Source organism: Podarcis filfolensis (genome assembly GCF_964270895.1).
Source record: "Podarcis filfolensis genome assembly, chromosome: 1".
NCBI lineage: Eukaryota > Metazoa > Chordata > Lepidosauria > Squamata > Lacertidae > Podarcis > Podarcis filfolensis.
In genome coordinates this window covers 68,082,636-68,099,529 of record NC_139604.1, presented here as the reverse complement: position 1 = coordinate 68,099,529, position 16,894 = coordinate 68,082,636, and the positions used below count along the sequence as shown (strand labels likewise).

General features: G+C 40.6%; 2 protein-coding genes across 11 annotated transcripts in view; both read left to right on the top strand.

Annotated features, from left to right (window-relative positions):
- DENND5A (DENN domain containing 5A) overlaps window positions 1-8,880 on the top strand; it is a 61,939-nt gene extending 53,059 nt beyond the window's left edge. For all 7 annotated transcript variants that reach the window (XM_083597703.1, XM_083597705.1, XM_083597704.1 and 4 more), the window contains 5 exons: window positions 1,258-1,439; window positions 2,273-2,355; window positions 4,251-4,374; window positions 4,569-4,737; window positions 6,565-8,880. In XM_083597703.1, coding sequence (XP_083453829.1) covers window positions 1,258-1,439; window positions 2,273-2,355; window positions 4,251-4,374; window positions 4,569-4,737; window positions 6,565-6,748 — 742 coding nt within the window. In that variant the 3' untranslated portion in view covers window positions 6,749-8,880. The remainder of the gene's footprint in view (window positions 1-1,257; window positions 1,440-2,272; window positions 2,356-4,250; window positions 4,375-4,568; window positions 4,738-6,564) is intronic.
- Window positions 8,881-15,291: 6,411 nt separating this feature from the next.
- Window positions 15,292-16,894, top strand: part of SCUBE2 (signal peptide, CUB domain and EGF like domain containing 2) — a 46,516-nt gene continuing 44,913 nt past the window's right edge. For 3 of the 4 annotated variants that reach the window (XM_083597989.1, XM_083597987.1, XM_083597988.1), the window contains exon 1: window positions 15,351-15,591. In XM_083597989.1, coding sequence (XP_083454115.1) covers window positions 15,462-15,591 — 130 coding nt within the window. In that variant the 5' untranslated portion in view covers window positions 15,351-15,461. Of the gene's footprint in view, window positions 15,592-16,894 lie in introns of all 4 variants that reach the window. The other variant, XM_083597986.1, reaches the window with a different exon arrangement.

The following is a 16,894-nucleotide window of genomic DNA, read 5'->3' as shown; positions in this document are numbered from 1 at the left end:
AAAAGACATCTGAAGGCAGCCCTGTTTAGGGAAGTTTTTAATATTTAATGCTGTATTGTTTTTAACACACAATTGGGAGCCACCCAGAGTGGCTGGTGAAACTCAGCCAGATGGGCGGGGTATAAATAATAAATTACAGTGGTACCTTGGGTTTCAGACGCTTCAGGTTACAGACTCCACTAACCCAGAAATAGTACCTCGGGTTAAGAACTTTGCTTCAGGATGAGAACAGAAATTGTGCTCCGGCGGCACGGCAGCAGCAGGAGGCCCCATTAGCTAAAGTGGTGCTTCAGGTTAAGAACAGTTTCGGGTTAAGAACAGACCTCCAGAATGAATTAAGTTCTTAACCCGAGGTATCACTGTATTATTTACTACTACTACTACTACTACTACTACTATTATTATTATTATTATTATTCTAGAAAAAGGTGCCAGAACTCAGCATAAATGCCTCCCCTGTTCTCCCCTGGCACCCACCTGAGAACTGCCAGAACTTAGTTCTGGTGAGTTCTGAAAAAAAGCCCTGTCTCAAAGAAGTTTCATATCTAATGAACATTATTAATTACACTTGGTTGCATCCAGAGAAATATTAGCCAAAGGGGGTTGGTGGAAGATGACTCTCCCACCTCTCCAAGACTCAGCAGCCCCCAGGTTCCCTTGAAATGCCTCTTCTGAGGCTCATGGGGTGTGGCACAGGGGAGCTGGAAGGGAATGCTGAAAATTGGGTGGAGGCACCATCTGTCAGTGGGAGTTCCTGCTTACAAATGGTGACTCCACCTAAATGCCAACAAACCCTTCCTTTCCTCTCAGCCCCCCCGCACCACAGTTTGCCCCATTTTTCAGGGTCCTCTGACTCTTGTGAGAGGTTTTTCAAGAGGCTGCCAGGGCCTCGTAGAAGTGGGAAAGTCATTGGTTTGTGTTCCTTTGGTTCAGATCCAATTTGGTCAATAAATCCAATCAATCTGTTAGCTGTCCAAAATATTTGTTTGCTTATGGTCCAGAAGATTCAGATTTCTGTTTCCAACAGCACATGTATGTGGCCCCTGTGGATTAGTCAGTTACATAACTCCTCCTCTGATTAATACTGTTCAATTCTTGTGCTGGACCAGTCTTGCAGGGATGAGAAATTTTAGTAAATGGAGTATGCCCAGCATGAAATAAAAGCCATTTTACTGAATCACTTAATGTATAGCCTCTTGCTAAAATCTGGGATTAAGAGCTGCATCATGTGTCTTTTTTCTTATTTCATGTCTTTAGGTTTCCATGTGGGAGGTGGCTTGGAAAAGGGATGGATGATGGCAGTTTAGAGAGGATCCTGGTCGGAGAATTGCTGACATCCCATTCTGAGGTAGATGAAAGGCAGTGCAGAACTCCACCTTTGCAGCAGTCCCCAAGTATGATTAGAAGATTCGTTACAATATCACCAAACAACAAACCAAGTAAGCTGGTTAGATTGAAAAAACCTTTTACTAGTAATCTTACATATAGTAATAGCAAACTCTGAGTGTAGTTATTTATGTAGCCAAAACATCATCCATACACATATTAGTAGACTTGGGGGAGCCCCACAGTTTGTGGAAGTACAAAAAGTCTATGGGGGGGGGAATCCCATGGGGGACAAACCCAAAAATAGCTCAGTGAGAATGAAATGTTGAGTGACCGCCTTGTGTGAGGTGGGGATGAAACAGATTATCCTGAAAAAAGGGAATGGCTGACTGGTTGGAATTTTGAACAGGTCTCCACTCTGCAACATTTTGTTGCATGTCTTGCTTCCACCATCTCAAAAACAGTGAAGTACTCTGGTTTTAAATCTTCATTAGGCTACTTAAATATTCTTTTGTCTTGCTGCAGCTTGTTTGACAATATGTGAGTCAGTCTCATTCCTGGTGATGGGGGAAAGGGAGAAGGAAAGGATGAGAACACTTTAGTTGATTTTAATCTACAAACTACTGTTGTAACCATTGCTTGCTGTTGGAGGCCTTCTCATTTAATTTATCAAGATTTCAACCTCGTGTAATGTTTCCCCCTTCACCTTCAAACATTATTTACCCAATAAAGTAGCTGTAGCTGTTCCCTATGTGGTTGCTTGGTGGGTTTTGCTCATTACTTCCAAAACCCTATATTACCAAAGATAAATGCACAAAGTTTGATAAATCTGTCCTATTTTAGAATGTAAAAAGCAGAAGCCTGGATCTAGTTCCTTTCTAAAGTCCCTGGCCAAGTGAAAAACAAATAATTGCTTAAACAAATACATGTTTTCCTTCTTGCACAGAGTTAAACACAGGTCAAATACAAGAATCTATTGGTGAAGCAGTAAATGGAATTGTCAAACACTTCCACAAGCCAGAGAAAGAGGTGAGCATTGTCATTGAGCTTGATAATATTTCTCTGTTTATATTTATGTGTTCGCTAGTTAGTTTATGAAAGACCATAGCTACAATTGACAAGAATGTTGGTTCAGCAGAACAGTGTGTCACAGATGTGCACATGCAGCTGACGAGTTGAAGGGAATTATGTATAGCCAAATACAGACTCTTGCAGCTACATTTCTTCTTGATGTCAGTTTTAATCAGAGTTCTTCAGTAAATTTGTAATCCAAAATTGTGTTTGTCTTAACCAGGATTAACAAAGGTCATAAATAACTTTGGACCCAGGTGAAAGGGGGCAGGAAAATTTGCATGTGAGAATAGAATGCACTCCTGTAGTCTGCAGTCAGTCGCTTAACCCTGGATCCAGTATTATATCAGAACCAAGCCTTAGAATTAAGTCTGATAAAACAGTATGCCAATTGTTTGAATTTGTCAGCTGTGCTTTGATCACAAAGATCATAGTATCCCATTTGGTACTTTTTGGGACAACCGCTTCTCTATTTGTTCTGATTTGTAGTACTAGATATGCTGTCTTGTGATATCCAGTAGATTGGGTTTTGTTTAACATTTGTACCTTATATTTATGCTCCTAGTCTAGATTACAAATATATATATATATTGTATGTATTGTATATATTGTGTATACACACACACACACACAATATATATATATATATATATATATATATATATGTGTGTGTGTGTGTGTGTGTGTGTATACACACACACACACACACACACACAACCGGTAGCATTACAAATTAAGACCTGTTTCATATAAAAGCAGTAACAGAAATTACATATTAAAAGGCTGTCAAATATATTTCCAGTTTCTAACTAAAGACCAGTAAAAAGGAGAGCTAATGAATCTCCAACTGGAGGGCATTCCAGAGCCATGACACCACCATCCAGAAGGCCCCGTCTCGTGTGCTTACTTACATCTGAGATGTTGATGACACAGAGAACAGGGCCTGTGAGGCAGATGGTCCTTGCAGTAATCTGGGCCAAGTCCATTTGGGGTTTTAAAGGCTAAGACCAGTACTTCAAACCGAGCAAACAAATAAGTAGCCAGTGAAGTTAAACAACATTAGAATTACATGTTCCAATAATGATGTTTGAGGCAACTTCTTCCATATCTTCAAAACTCCTGAACAACAGTACCTCTACTTTGTTTGGATTAAGGTTCAATTCACTTCAGAACTGATGCCAGACACTAATTTATTATTTCCATTGCCTCCCTGGGTTTTTAATAATGGGAAAAAATGAAATGTCATCAGCAAATAGATGGCATCTCAACCTAAACCTCTGGTTGACCTTCCCCGGTGGTTTCATGTATAAGTAAAAGCACTAGGGGACAAAATTTGAATTTCACATGCCAAAGGCCACAAAGTGGAACAGCAGTCTTGTGTTATACTTATACTGTAGTACTCATTTTATAAATAACAGTGTCCTTTCCTGATCAAGGCACCTCATTTTCTCCAGCTCTTCATCAAACAGAAGTGAAGGTCCAAGGACGGGTGCTTTGTTTTCTGTTGCTCTGCACAGAGAGAGCTTCTTATCCATGTTGAGCAGCAGTGAACAAAGGTGTGTGTGTGTGTGTGTGTGTGTGTGAACATAATCAGGGTGGAAAGGTATTTCATCAGTAATAATGCTGACTTGTAATTTCATAAAGTGAGTAAATGGTAGCTGCTGTGAGATCTGATTGTCGTTGAAATCTTATTATTGAGCGTTTTTCTAATGGGTGCCACTAACTGATAAACTCAGTCAGTGCAGACTATTGGTAGTCTGTTTTTAAAAGCCACAGTAATTTGACAGATATATTCATAATATACCATGGGTAAACATCTCAAAACTAATATTTATTTTATATCCCATTGGCAGAGAGGCAGTTTAACACTTTTGCTGTGTGGTGAAGGTGGGCTTGTCTCAGCTCTTGAGCAGGTGTTTCAGCATGGATTTAAATCCCCCAGGCTCTTCAAAAATGTCTTCATTTGGGACTTTCTAGGTAAGTACAGAAAACCTTCTTATGGGAAAAGGTTGAAGGAGTGGGTATGTTTAGACTGGAAAATAGAAGTGAAATTATAGCCATCTTCAAATATTTTATTAATTGTATAAATAATTATACTGCCACCAATATGTGAGGAAGGTTTTGAGTTTTTCTACTGATCTGATCATTATGCTATATGACTCTGTCTCCAGAAAAAGCACAAGGATATTATGAGGCTCTAGAGCAAAATGAATTGGTCCCAGAGGAAAACTGGCAGAAAAGGGCCAGGAGTTTTTGTCGCTTTGTCACAGCCATCAACAACACTCCTAGAAACATTGGGAAAGATGGCAAGTTTCAGATGTTGGTGTGCCTTGGAGCCAGGTATTGTATTTCCATAAGCATATTTTCATTTGTATATAATTGCCTGGTCTAATGTGACAGAATTGCTTTCACACTGATCAGTTTTCTTTTATTACTGTTTTGATGTCCAGATTTTGAGTCCTTTGACCAAATTACATATCCTTACACTTATTCTGCCACTTTGGAAATCTGAAATTAGAACATGATCACTGGGATTTATCTTGACAGGAGATTAAAAGTGCTTGATGCACGTAGTTTACAAAAAAAAAAAAAAAAAAAACAAGGCTGAGAGGGGATATGAAAGTATTATTCCAAATAGTAGAAGAATTAATCTGAAGAGGGAGATGAACTATTTTATATTAAAGGAGGCTAGATTTATTTATTTATTACATTTATATATACTACAGTTTCATCCAAGGAGCTCAAGATGGTGCACATGGTTCTCCAACTCCTCATTTTATCCTCACTACTTACCTATGAGGTAGATTAGGCTGAGACACAGTGACTGCCCCAAGGTCACCCAGTGAACTTAATAACTGAGTAGGAATTTGAACCCTGGTCATCCAGGTCATAGTCCAACACTCTATCTGTTATACCACACTGGCTCAGATGTACAATAAACACCAGCTACAAAACAAAAATTGACAAATCAGAATTTTTTGTGAAACAGTCTTTCCTGGAACCACAGAGGCAGCAAATAAGCTCTTTGGTTTCAGGGCACAGTTATAAGAAATTTATGGAGAATGGTGTGGCATTTTCTATACCTTAGTTGTAGCCCTTTGAAATCAGAAAGCGCCTTTCACATGCATAGGCCTTGATTTCTGCATCCCTCCTCATTGGGAAAATCAGGGTCATCACAACAAGGATCAAGGCATGGAGATGCACCCAGTTAAATTTTCCACAAGATTGCTTCATGGCTGCAAATTTTGTACAACTGAGCATTTCCCAATCAAACTAGCAGTGCCCCTAATGGTTTCCAGTATGTGGCTTGGGCCGTTTTAAAGCAATTTGCCTTGTAAACACCTTTTGGAAGCTCCCCTGAGCCTGTCTGTGGTGCATTGTGGTCTGAATTGTGTAAGTTGATTGGTGAATGAGATGACGCTTTCTTGGGAGAATTTGGCTACAGGATTGTTTTTAAAATCCTTTCTAGCTCTCTAATTGTCACTGACATAGGGCAGCCTAGTGCTGTGGATTCCTGCAGCAGCAAAGGTATAGCCAAGACACGGCCTCAGGCTGATCTAGAATGCCAGTGCAACAAAATGTATGCCAGTTCTGCTGTGCTGGCAACACAGCAGAACTGATGTTGCCTGATGTGGCTTCTGTAAAGGTCATTATGGAGCCTAGAAATCAGCAGAAAGGAGACATGGCAGGGTAAGACTGGTGTTCTATGCAACTAACAATTCAGTCAGTATGGAGGCTTCTAATTTGCATACTGGCCGTTTAGTAGTAACCTATAATAATGGGATTGCTATTGAATAAGAATAGCAGATAGGCCTGCCCTAACTGTATTGCATTAGATGCCCCTGTAGTTGCCAGTCCTTCTGTACTACCACAGCTAGGTATAGCTTTGGCATCAAGTGCCAGTCATTTTGGATAGAGCGAGTGGCCATGTTTTTCCAAGTTATTTCAGATATGAAGCAAATAAGAAATGATACTGAGCCAGAAGATTGACCTAGAGTTCAGTTTTTATAAACTCACACCAGTTAAACCTAGTATTGTCAATACTAACTGGTAGTGGTATTAAGAAGAATTGTGATACTAAAATACCAGGAAATGTGATAAGTTTCTTTTTTAAAGAATTAAAAAGATTTTATAACTTGTTTGAAATTTCAAAACATTCCCTTACAGAGATCACCTCTTGCACCATTGGATTGCCTTGCTAGCAGACTGCCCCATCACAGCTCAGATGTATGAGGATACAGCGCTCATAAAGGATCATACCCTAGTGAATTCCTTGATTCGTGTGTTGCAGACTTTGCAGGAGTTCAACATCACATTGGAGGCATCCCTCGTTAAAGGAATAGACATCTGATCCGTCTCTTGCTACAAGCACTGTAAAAAAGCAACAAGGAACAAACCATTATTAGTATGCAGAAATTCAATCGGCTAATACATTGCATCCAAACATTTACATCACTTGCTACAACTCTTCTGGAAAGAAGTTCAAAACAGAGAACGGAAATGTGGATGAAAGCTCTACGCCCAACGTGTAATAGGGAAAATATAACCTATAAATCACTTTTAGAATTTATTTGCTGATTTGCTTTTACACACTTTCATGTGAAAGGGTTAAGATAATGAGTATTGTGCAGCTTATTTTAAAGCTGTAATATTTCTTTGCCATTGAAAATGGCACAGTGAGAAGCTATTGGCATTCTCTCAACTTGCCTTCAGACTGTATGTTGAAAAGTATAGTTCACACATTCCATTTCCGCTAAGGGTCATTCAGCAATTGAAAATCTAATAGTTTATTATAAACATTTTCATAATTGGCTTTTACGTGTTGGGTCACTGTTCTGCAAGAAAAACTAAAAGTTTAAATATTGTTTTTAATAGCCTTGAAGCACTGAATTCATTAGCAAATCCTTTTTTTTCCCCTTTAATTTTTGTTGTCAGTATTATTTTGGCAGAGTTTTGAGGGGTGACTCATGCAGATGTGCAGAGATCAGTGATATTTTTCATATGGGTACGAAATTGCACAGAGAAAATTATAAATGTGTTTTTAACTGGCATTTATTTATTTAACTTTTCATCATGTTGTAATGTCTTTGTCTAAGAAAAGAATACTATATACAGTACTTAACAGGCTATGTTACATGTCTGTTGTGTTTTCAATTTAGAACCTAATTAGAGTACAGCCCACCTAATTACAAGGCCAGAATAAGAGTGTCTGTTAGCAAAATATGTCTTGGCATGAACCTGCCTTTCAATTTATTAGTCATTACTAACAAGTCCATTGATTTCAGTGGGTCTGCTCTGAGTATGAAATAGTTGGATACCACCATAAGTGATTATCCTAAGCCATGTGTACTCTATGTAATGGCTAACAGTCTAATCAAATACTAGATGTAACATTGACCTGGTTTGCATTTAACACTAAGCCAAACCATGACTTAGTGCAAAAGAGCAAACATTCAGGTTCCTGAAGTGAAGATTGCGCTGCAGCAATCCTCCCTCAGTGTTTGCAGCTAAAAGGGTTCAGCCATAAATTGGCTTTGTGTTACATCCAAACCCAAACTCATGGTTTGTCTTGTCCTTGATTTACCTCTTGAGGTTTGTCTGCAGCAGATAAACTATGGTTCAGGCATAACATTAAGTCAAACCATGGTCAAAGGCATAGGTTAAGCAGCAGCAAGATTTGAGGAGTGCTGTGGCATAATATATATGCTCCAGAAAGCAAATGTTTGTTTGTTTGCACTAAGCCATGTTTTGGCTTGGTATTATGTGCAAACTGGGCCAGTCTATAAATGTGTAAGGATCAGGTACAGCAGCAGTTGTTTCACAGTTTTGTCATCTTGCAATGCTAGCACTACCTTACAACAGCTTCACAAGCACATGTGCTGGTGCAAATACTTCAGGTTGGCTGTAAGTGAGAGCAGTATTACTGTGACCAATTTATGCTGCTACTCGTTATAATGCTATGTTAAGGTTTCAAATCTTTCCCTTGGTAACCCAGTTCACAGGCAGAACATATGGAACATTTTTATTTGAAATGCTGAGCATTCGTGTGCTAATTTTTGTATATGTTAAAGGCTGGAGGTTTTGGATGCTTGTGAACACGGTGTAAAAATATTAGAATACCCTCATAATGTTCAGAATTTGTGGACTTTTTAAATAGTAAAATTCCAATTGGAAAAATCTAGTGAATGCCTAGAAGCAACTGTTCTTGTTAGAATTCTCAGCAAAAATCCCTAGGAGATGCATAATGAGCTAAGGAAACACTAAGATATACTATACAAGCATTAGGTCTCTGTATTAAGATTCAAGATTCTACAGGCCTTTGCTGTATACATGTCTGACGTTAGCCTCTTTAACTTCTGATAAAGACGTTTTCAATTGTCAGTCTCCAACTAGTAGCATTATTCTTTATTTCCTACATCTTGTGGTCATTTTTATTCCAGTAACTTAAAAATATAGCACATGTATTAAATTTTACTATTTTTACTTTTCTTGTGTTTTATTTCGTTATTACTTTGAAAAGTTGCTATTATTGCTTCTGTACTTTGTTTCTAATTTGAATTGGTTGAACTTGAGAAAATCATACTGGAGACTGAAAAGGATGCAGCCCACATTATCACAACATACACGATGGATAAACATACTCATGCTGGTCTTGAGGTGCATGGCTCTACTGACATTAGTTCTGCAATAACAGAATGTTATTTTCTGTTATCTCACTTAAAAGTATATTACACAACTGCACAAAGAATCCGGAAAAATGAAAAAGCCTGTTGTTTTTCTGAAGACTTCCTTTTACAGAATAGTATTATGAAAAATTTGCATTGAACAGAATAACAGCATCATCTGTATTGGGTATCTACCCAAGATAAGACTTGCTTCTAATAGTAGATGGCACAGTTAACTACTTCCCTGCAAACCGAATAACGAAAGTATGTATGTAGACATCATGGTTAGCTATACTGCCTTCTGGTGCAGTTAACCACCAGTGATAATATTCATGAACTGGAGATCAGAGGAGGTAGGTGGACACAAGCATTCAAACCTGCCCCTGTGTTCTCCAGTGAAGATGGCTAGGAATGCCCAAGAGCAGTGGAAGTCACTGAGAGCTCCTGGGTGGTACCACCCCAGCCAGACTGATTTTTTTTAAAGCAGTACCTCCACCACCAATGCTTTCTCAGATGCCACCAGGAAATACAGGAAGAGACTGGCTGACCATTGGGAAAGGTTTTGCTGCACAGTTCTGGAACTTCAAGACTCTTGTGATAGATCATTGCCAGGCAAGATTAATCAAACAACTACAAAACAAATCTGTTTATTCAAGATAGCTGTAAATTTGAAGTTTTCAGATATGAAGCCCCATATGCCACTGTCCATCTACGGGCGATCGAAGTCCAGGCTGAGGACGTTGGGACCAGGGGCAAGATGGCAGGGTGGGAGCAGGAACAGGAGTCCAGAAGCCAGGGGTCCGAGGGTCAGGAAGCAGGGAGTCACAAAGTCAAGGGTCCGAGGGTCGAGAAGCAAGGAAATGTGTTGCTGTGGCCAAGAGCTGAAGGGAAATGCTGACCTTATATCCCTACCTGGCTCTTGCCACCAGGTGCAGTGAGTTACCAAGCGGCCTCACCTGTGCAGCCGTGCCTTGCCTCTCCAGAACAAACGTAGGAAGGCCCCAGTCCTGCGAAGCCCTACTGGTCACAGGGCCTGGCTCCTGCACGCACTTCTGACACCATGCTGCAGAGCAAACTGCTTTTAAAACTGATATAACTTTTCAAAAATTACATTCAGTGGCTCAAACAGAAAATTATGAATGTGGGAAAGTTATTTGTTTCAAATTTGGTGTACTGTATGTAGTTGCATTTTTAAATGTGAGTCGTAACAGATGTAGAATTGGCTCAAACATGGTTGTCCTCCCACAACTGCAAGCATGCCTAAGAGAAGTAAATGCAGTAGATGAGCTATTCTCTTTAATGCCCTCCCAATTCACAAATTCTGACAATGCAGTTGCTGTAGGCTGCAAAATCATTCCTGTCAAAACATAAAGGCTAACAAAATTCCTCTTCATAACTCTGTTTTTATCCAAGCACCTGCATAGATTTATATGAAAATGCAAAAACTGCTTTGTATTTAATTAGCAAGCCTTATCCCATAGTTAAAATGGGTTATTTTTATTTAACTTTAAGGTAGTGATGTTCAATTCTCTTTAATTAAAGAGCTTCTCTTTCATAGCTCATAAGCTTTTAAATCATATCAACATTTAAAATGCTTATGAACTCAGCTATATTTCTGCATTGCAAAGTAATTTTTAGGCTGCTTGTAATTTAGACTACTAAGTCATTTTTAGACTATACTATGAACTCGAATAGTCTATTGCTTGGTGTGTGTGTGTGTGTGTGTGTGTGTGTGAGAGAGAGAGAGAGAGAGAGAGAGAGAGAGAGAGACAGTGGGATCAACCTGGTTCGCACATCATGTTAATCCAAACCACAGCTTAGTGAAAATGCATGAGCACTTAGGCTCCTAAGGAGGAAAGTGGCTGCTTTGCTCTTCTCCAGTCATTTTGCTGCTGCACTGTGCTTAGCTAAGCCATGGCTTGGCCTGGTGTGTTGTGTGAACAAGGGTTGTGGTTTAGCTCTCTAGAGACTAAACAAGCTGAAATGAAGGTTTGTTCTTCGTTTCTGACTTATGGTTTATGTCAAAGAGCTAAATCACAAGCCCAAGTTCATGTGACACACTAAGCCAAGCCATGGCTTAGCTTAGCACAGTGCAGCAGCAAAACAACCAAGCAGTAGCAAAGTGGCAGTGATTTCCTCTCCATGCATATACCCTAGGTTATTGTTTGGCTTAGTGTGATGTGTGAACCAGGCCAGAGAGCAAAACAGACAGACCATAATTGCTTTTGCCGATTAAGTTCTTAGCAAGAATGAATATATTTTGGAAGATTTCTGTTGCCATAGTTCAAGATGGAGAGTTGACAAATTAGCTGGAAATTGTTTATTTACTTCTCATGTTTGTAGTTCCTTTTATACCTAGAGATTGGTAGTTTATCTTCAAAATGCAGAATCAAGTTTAATAATGCTAATAATAATCTGTTTTAAAACTAGTCATTGTAGTTTATAGAACTAGAAAAGAAAACGCAGTATATTATTTTTCTTATTTTTCTATTTTTCAGGTTGTAAATCTAAACGTATGTCCAGATGCAGCTTACTTTGCTGTACTACAATAAAGCTTTCTTCTGATAGGACCAACAGAATTAACCTACCGTGCCATCCTTGGCAGCTGTTTATTCTAATTAGGCTTTACAATCTGCTTTAATATTTTCACTTGTGCTGGTTAGGATTGCTAGAAACATTGTTTTTCAAATGACATCAGTGTGCAGCATATGGAAACTGGTGTTTTAATACATTCTTACCTTAAGCAAAGAGCTACTTCACATAATTGTTGCTTTCCCTGCTCTAATAGCATTACAATAGGAACTAATTCATATTCAACATGCAAATGTTTAATAACAATATACGGTAATACTGTACTTGTATTTATCAAAGAAAATGTTCTAGCTAGATGGCGCTGTTGAACAGGTGCTTGTATAGATTCTGGGAATGTAAAGCACTTTGCAGTGTGACACCCCCCTCCCATGCTTATTTTGCCAATATACTGGCATCTTCACACTTTGAACAAAACATCTCTCCCCATACCCGGGCAATGATTTTTTAATCCTGGTTCACGTAGATCCTACTTTGCCTTGTCTAAAAGAAGATGGTGTCTCATTTACCCTTTTCATAGCTGGAAGCATGCTGAATGTTGTGTTGCAGTCTTAGAGCAATCACTATCCTGCATTTTGCTAAGCAACAGCTATCTACCCAGCCTTCCTATAACTACCGAGATCTGCTATGTTTTACCTCTCCTACTAGAATACTTTGACTGTTGCTCACTACTTTCAACATTATCAAGTTCTCAATCTGTCCCATCTATGTGAATAGTGCTGCTGTTCTTGATTATGGAAATATGTGTCTTAGGAGGGGTGATCTGAATAAAAGCAGTGTACTGCAAGCACCATTTTCAGTGACACCCTATCCATGTAAACAAATTAGAGGTGACATTCTAGATAACAAGCTCATACAAACAACCTTGGAACCACTGGATTATGTAAACAAGTCTGGGTAGTTCTGAATCTTTCTCTCATCTGAGCTTGAAGAATTCTTAGAACTGCAGTTAAGGAAGAGGAAAAATATTACTAAGAAGAGAATGTGTTCCATTTTGTATTGGTCACATTTGATTAAACATCCCCTGTGAGGTTTGAGAGTTGTGGAATACTTTTAAGTGCTTTAGGCAACACAATAGAATAAATCTACTGTGAAATCTATGTGGACCATTTAAGATTTATGCATGAAGGGGGTCAGCCCTCTACTATGTTCATATGTTCATGGAAGTACATGTCCGATCATAAACAGCAAAATATATGCACATCACACTGATTTACTATAAAGTTCATTGCTGCTGATTCCCTGCACTTTTTAATGCCATTATATCCAAGGGAAGAATGCTGGTACAAAGGTACTGTGTTGTCAGTTTATGACCTCAGGGAAAAATTGGATTAAAATAGCTAGTCAAAACTGATTAGCCTGTTTTGTTTTTAACATTGGGTGTTTTAACTATAATGGTACAAACCTGTGGGTTTGCCCCGCATCTGAGATAGCACCACAGAATTAGGCATCTCTTAAGATATAATGGAAACGTGAAAATACCATACAGAGAAAAGCTTTCAAATATGGAAGAAACAAAGCACAAACATAAGGGAGATTATTATAGTTGTCTTTCACAAAACACCCAATAGGCTTAGGTCTCATCTGCACCATACATTTAAAGCAGTATCATACCATTTTAAATAGTCATCCCCTCAAGAATCCAGGAAATTGTAGTTTATTATGTATGCTGTGAGTTGTTAGAACCCTGTTCACATCATAGAGCTGCAGTTCTTTGGGTGGTTTAACAATCAATTCCTCTTCCTAGGAAACTCTGGGAAATGTAGCTTTGTAAGAATAAAATAGGAACTATATTTCTCACAGAAAATGTGTCTTTGATGATGTTTTGAAGGAAAAGGTTGCTTCACACAGATGTCTGGAAGTTCTAAACATAAGGGGCAGCGGGGGGAGGGGGAGTGTCTTTTGAGGAAACAGGAAACCTTCAGATGAATAAGTGGCATTGCAGCTGAGGAGTGAAAGTCACAGGCAGGGATGTACCTGGCCAGTGTAGCGATTTAAGGAGGGTGTCATGAGATTAGTGCAGTGAGAGAGATTAATTATTTTGGCAACGGAGTGTTGTATGGATGTGAGGGGACCAAGCTGAGACAGCAGCAGACCAAAGAGAATATTTCAGAAGCCTAGAGGGGGCCAGGCCATGAAGCAAAGTTCTTGCTGAGGGGACAGTGACAAGCCAATGTTCTACATGACTTGGCTACTCAATATGGGGGACAAACGTGCCTGTTCAACAGGATGGATAGCAATTCAATGCATAAGGAAAGCAGGCTAGGAGGAGGGCTGGGGAGGAAAGAGAAGTTCATGTTGGATCTATTGAACTTGAAATGATGGTGCATGCAAGTAGAGCTATCAGAGGGCAGTTGGAGATGTGGGATTGAAATGAAGGGAACAAGTTAGTGGAGGGGAGAAGGGAGTGTCATCTGTGGCTAGATGGTACTGAAAGCTATGGGATTTTATGAGATCAACCAATAATAATAATAATAATAATAATAATAATAATAATAATAATAATTTATTTATACCTCGCCCATCTGGCTGGCCTTCCCCAGCCACTCTGGGTGGCTGCCAACAAAATATTAAAATACCGTAATACATCAAACATTAAAAGCTTCCTTAAACAGGGCTGCCTTCAGATGTCTTCTAAAAGTTTGATAGTTGTTGTTCTCTTTGACATCTGGTGGGAGGGCTTAGCATGTAGATTGGACAGGAGCAGAGGGGCAAGAGCAGATCCTTGAGGACCCCCAACAGAAAGAGGTTGAAAGCAGGGGGTTTCTACCTATGGAAACACTTGAGAGAATGATTAGGTAGGTATGAGAAGAATCAGGAAAGAACATAATGCAGACACTTAGGGCATAAAGGCAGTAAAGCAGAAGAAAGTGATCAGCTGCCTCGAAGGAAGGGAACAGTAAGAAAAATGACAACAGAGAACATTTTAAGAGTTCGCATTGGGGCATTGTGAGGGCAATTTCAGTAAAATGCAGAGGGCAGAAAGCAGACTGCCTTGGATTCCAGTCTAAAGGAAGCAACGTATTGTGCAAAGAGTAAGAAAGGGGAAGAAACAGGACAGGCCTTAGACCAGACAGAACCAAGGTGCTGCTGTCCAGACATTGTGGACAACTCCCTGGACTACAACTCTCATTATCTCTGACCACTGGCCACGATGGGAGAGTCCAAAACCTTTGGAGAGCACCACATTGGCTACTCCTTCCTCAGGACTATCAATGGCAGACAACAGGCACCGAGAAATCCTAGAGCTGCGGTATGCTTCTTGCCCAAGCAGATGCCAAACAAGAAGGTGAGCTTCCGTTTATAGCGTCCTAAGTCAGCTACAGTATTTTGTTTTTCTCCGGCTGCAGTGGCGTGATTTCCCGTCTCCCGCCTTTTGCATGCCATTCACGTCGTAGGATAATACCCAACACCTGCCTTTTAAACGCATTTTAAAGTCCGGCCACCAGCTCAAAGTGGCTTGCATTGTGAGCCAGGCATGCACAAGGAGGGAGGTGGTGTCGTTTCGTTCAGGTGCCCCGATACAAGTATATTAAGTATCTGGCCACCTTTCCCCCACAGTCCGTAGGCCCTTTCGCGTATAAGAGCGCGAAAGAGCAGAGGCAGCGGCGTCTGCGGTCCCACACCCGGCGCCTGCGCGCTGCCTCTCCTTCGCACGTGAGGGCAGGCCGACGCTCGGGGCGGGCCAGGCGCTTGCAGACGCCTCCCCTTGTGGACGCGCGCAGGGCCGGGCCCCAGGGGGCGGCAGCCGCACGAGCAACGGCGGCGGCGGCGGCAGCAGCAGCAGCAACGACTGGCGCCGGCAGCTCGATGGGGTCCGGGCGCTGCTGCTGTTCTGTGGCGAAGGCGCTGCTGCTCTTCCTGCTGCTGCTGTCGCCGCCGCCGCTGTTCGACGCGCCCCCCCAAGGACAGGTCCGCGCAGCCGGGCTCCTCTTCCCCGGTTCGTATGCGCAGCAGGGTCCCATTCTCCCCTCTCCTCCCAGGTTGAAGGCACCCGACGGGGCTGGCGCGGGTGCTTTGGGTTTTGTGTGTGTGTGTTTGCAGGGCAGGGTTCCAAAAGGCTTTTTGGCTGCTGTGGGCAAAGCTGAGGGGAAGGGATGTTTCCCAAGGGCGCGCGCCCCTTCTGCGAATGCGAAGGACTCGACGCCCCGTCGGGACTTTTAAAAAGTTTAAGCTCGTTTTGTCAACCCGCGCACGCACAGGCTTCGCGGGTTAGTTGGGAAAGCCCAAGCTCATCTCTGCATACGATGGGCATCATCGTTGGCCGCGCTCCACCACACAAACAACGCGAGTTGTTCCGCTGGCTGCAGCTGCTGCAGCTGCTGCTGCAAGAGCCTTTGCTGGTGTTTGCAGTACACAGTCATTTGCAGTCAAGTTCCATTGATTTCAGTGTCTCTAACTTCCAGTAATTCAGGAGATTAGACCTGTCAGTTTGCTGCTGCTGCCACAAAATGCCGTGGCACGTTGGAGAAGCGGTGGTGGTGGTATGAGCTTTTGTATGTAGTAGGCTCATAGCTCTGATAAATGGGCTGCGTTCTTCCTAGAAAATTAAGCTCTTGGGGAGCAAGACAATAGGTTTTTTTTTCTTATATGCAGGTATAAAAGTTTACACATATTGTAGCTTTTCTTAAGTTGTAGAGAGTCCCATCTACCAGTTGTTTTTTTAAAGCAATTGACTAAAATTAGTAGGAAACGCTAAGGCTGCAATCTATAGTATACATGGTTACCTGAAAGAGCCCCATTGAATGCTGCGGGGGAGGGGGGTTACTTTTGAGTACACATATACGGACTCTAGTGTTAATAGTACAGTGCACCCAAAGGTTTTCAGTTGCAGTACTTCTTAGAATTGAGTTCTCAGTGTGTGTTGCATAATGCATAAAATACTCTTGGTGTTGTACAAATAGATGTGATAACTTTTAACTGGGGAAAATTATTGGCTTACATTGATTTGTAATGTTGGCTATGATAAACAATTTTTGGCTTTATGGGAGAAATAGTGTTTGTTTTAATGTTTTCACCCTACTAGAAAGTAAGTATTGCTAAAACATATACCAAACCTCTGAAAAAATGTAAAGATGTTGATATAGAGTAATAAAATTTGATTAAATATTAAGTTTATTTTTTTACACTGTTGCCACTACCATACTTAAAGCCTGTTGTATTTTATTGAGTTTTTTAAAAAATTACTGTGAGTAAGCATATTTCATAGGAAAAAAGCATCACCAAGTAGGTAGAAAAACTAG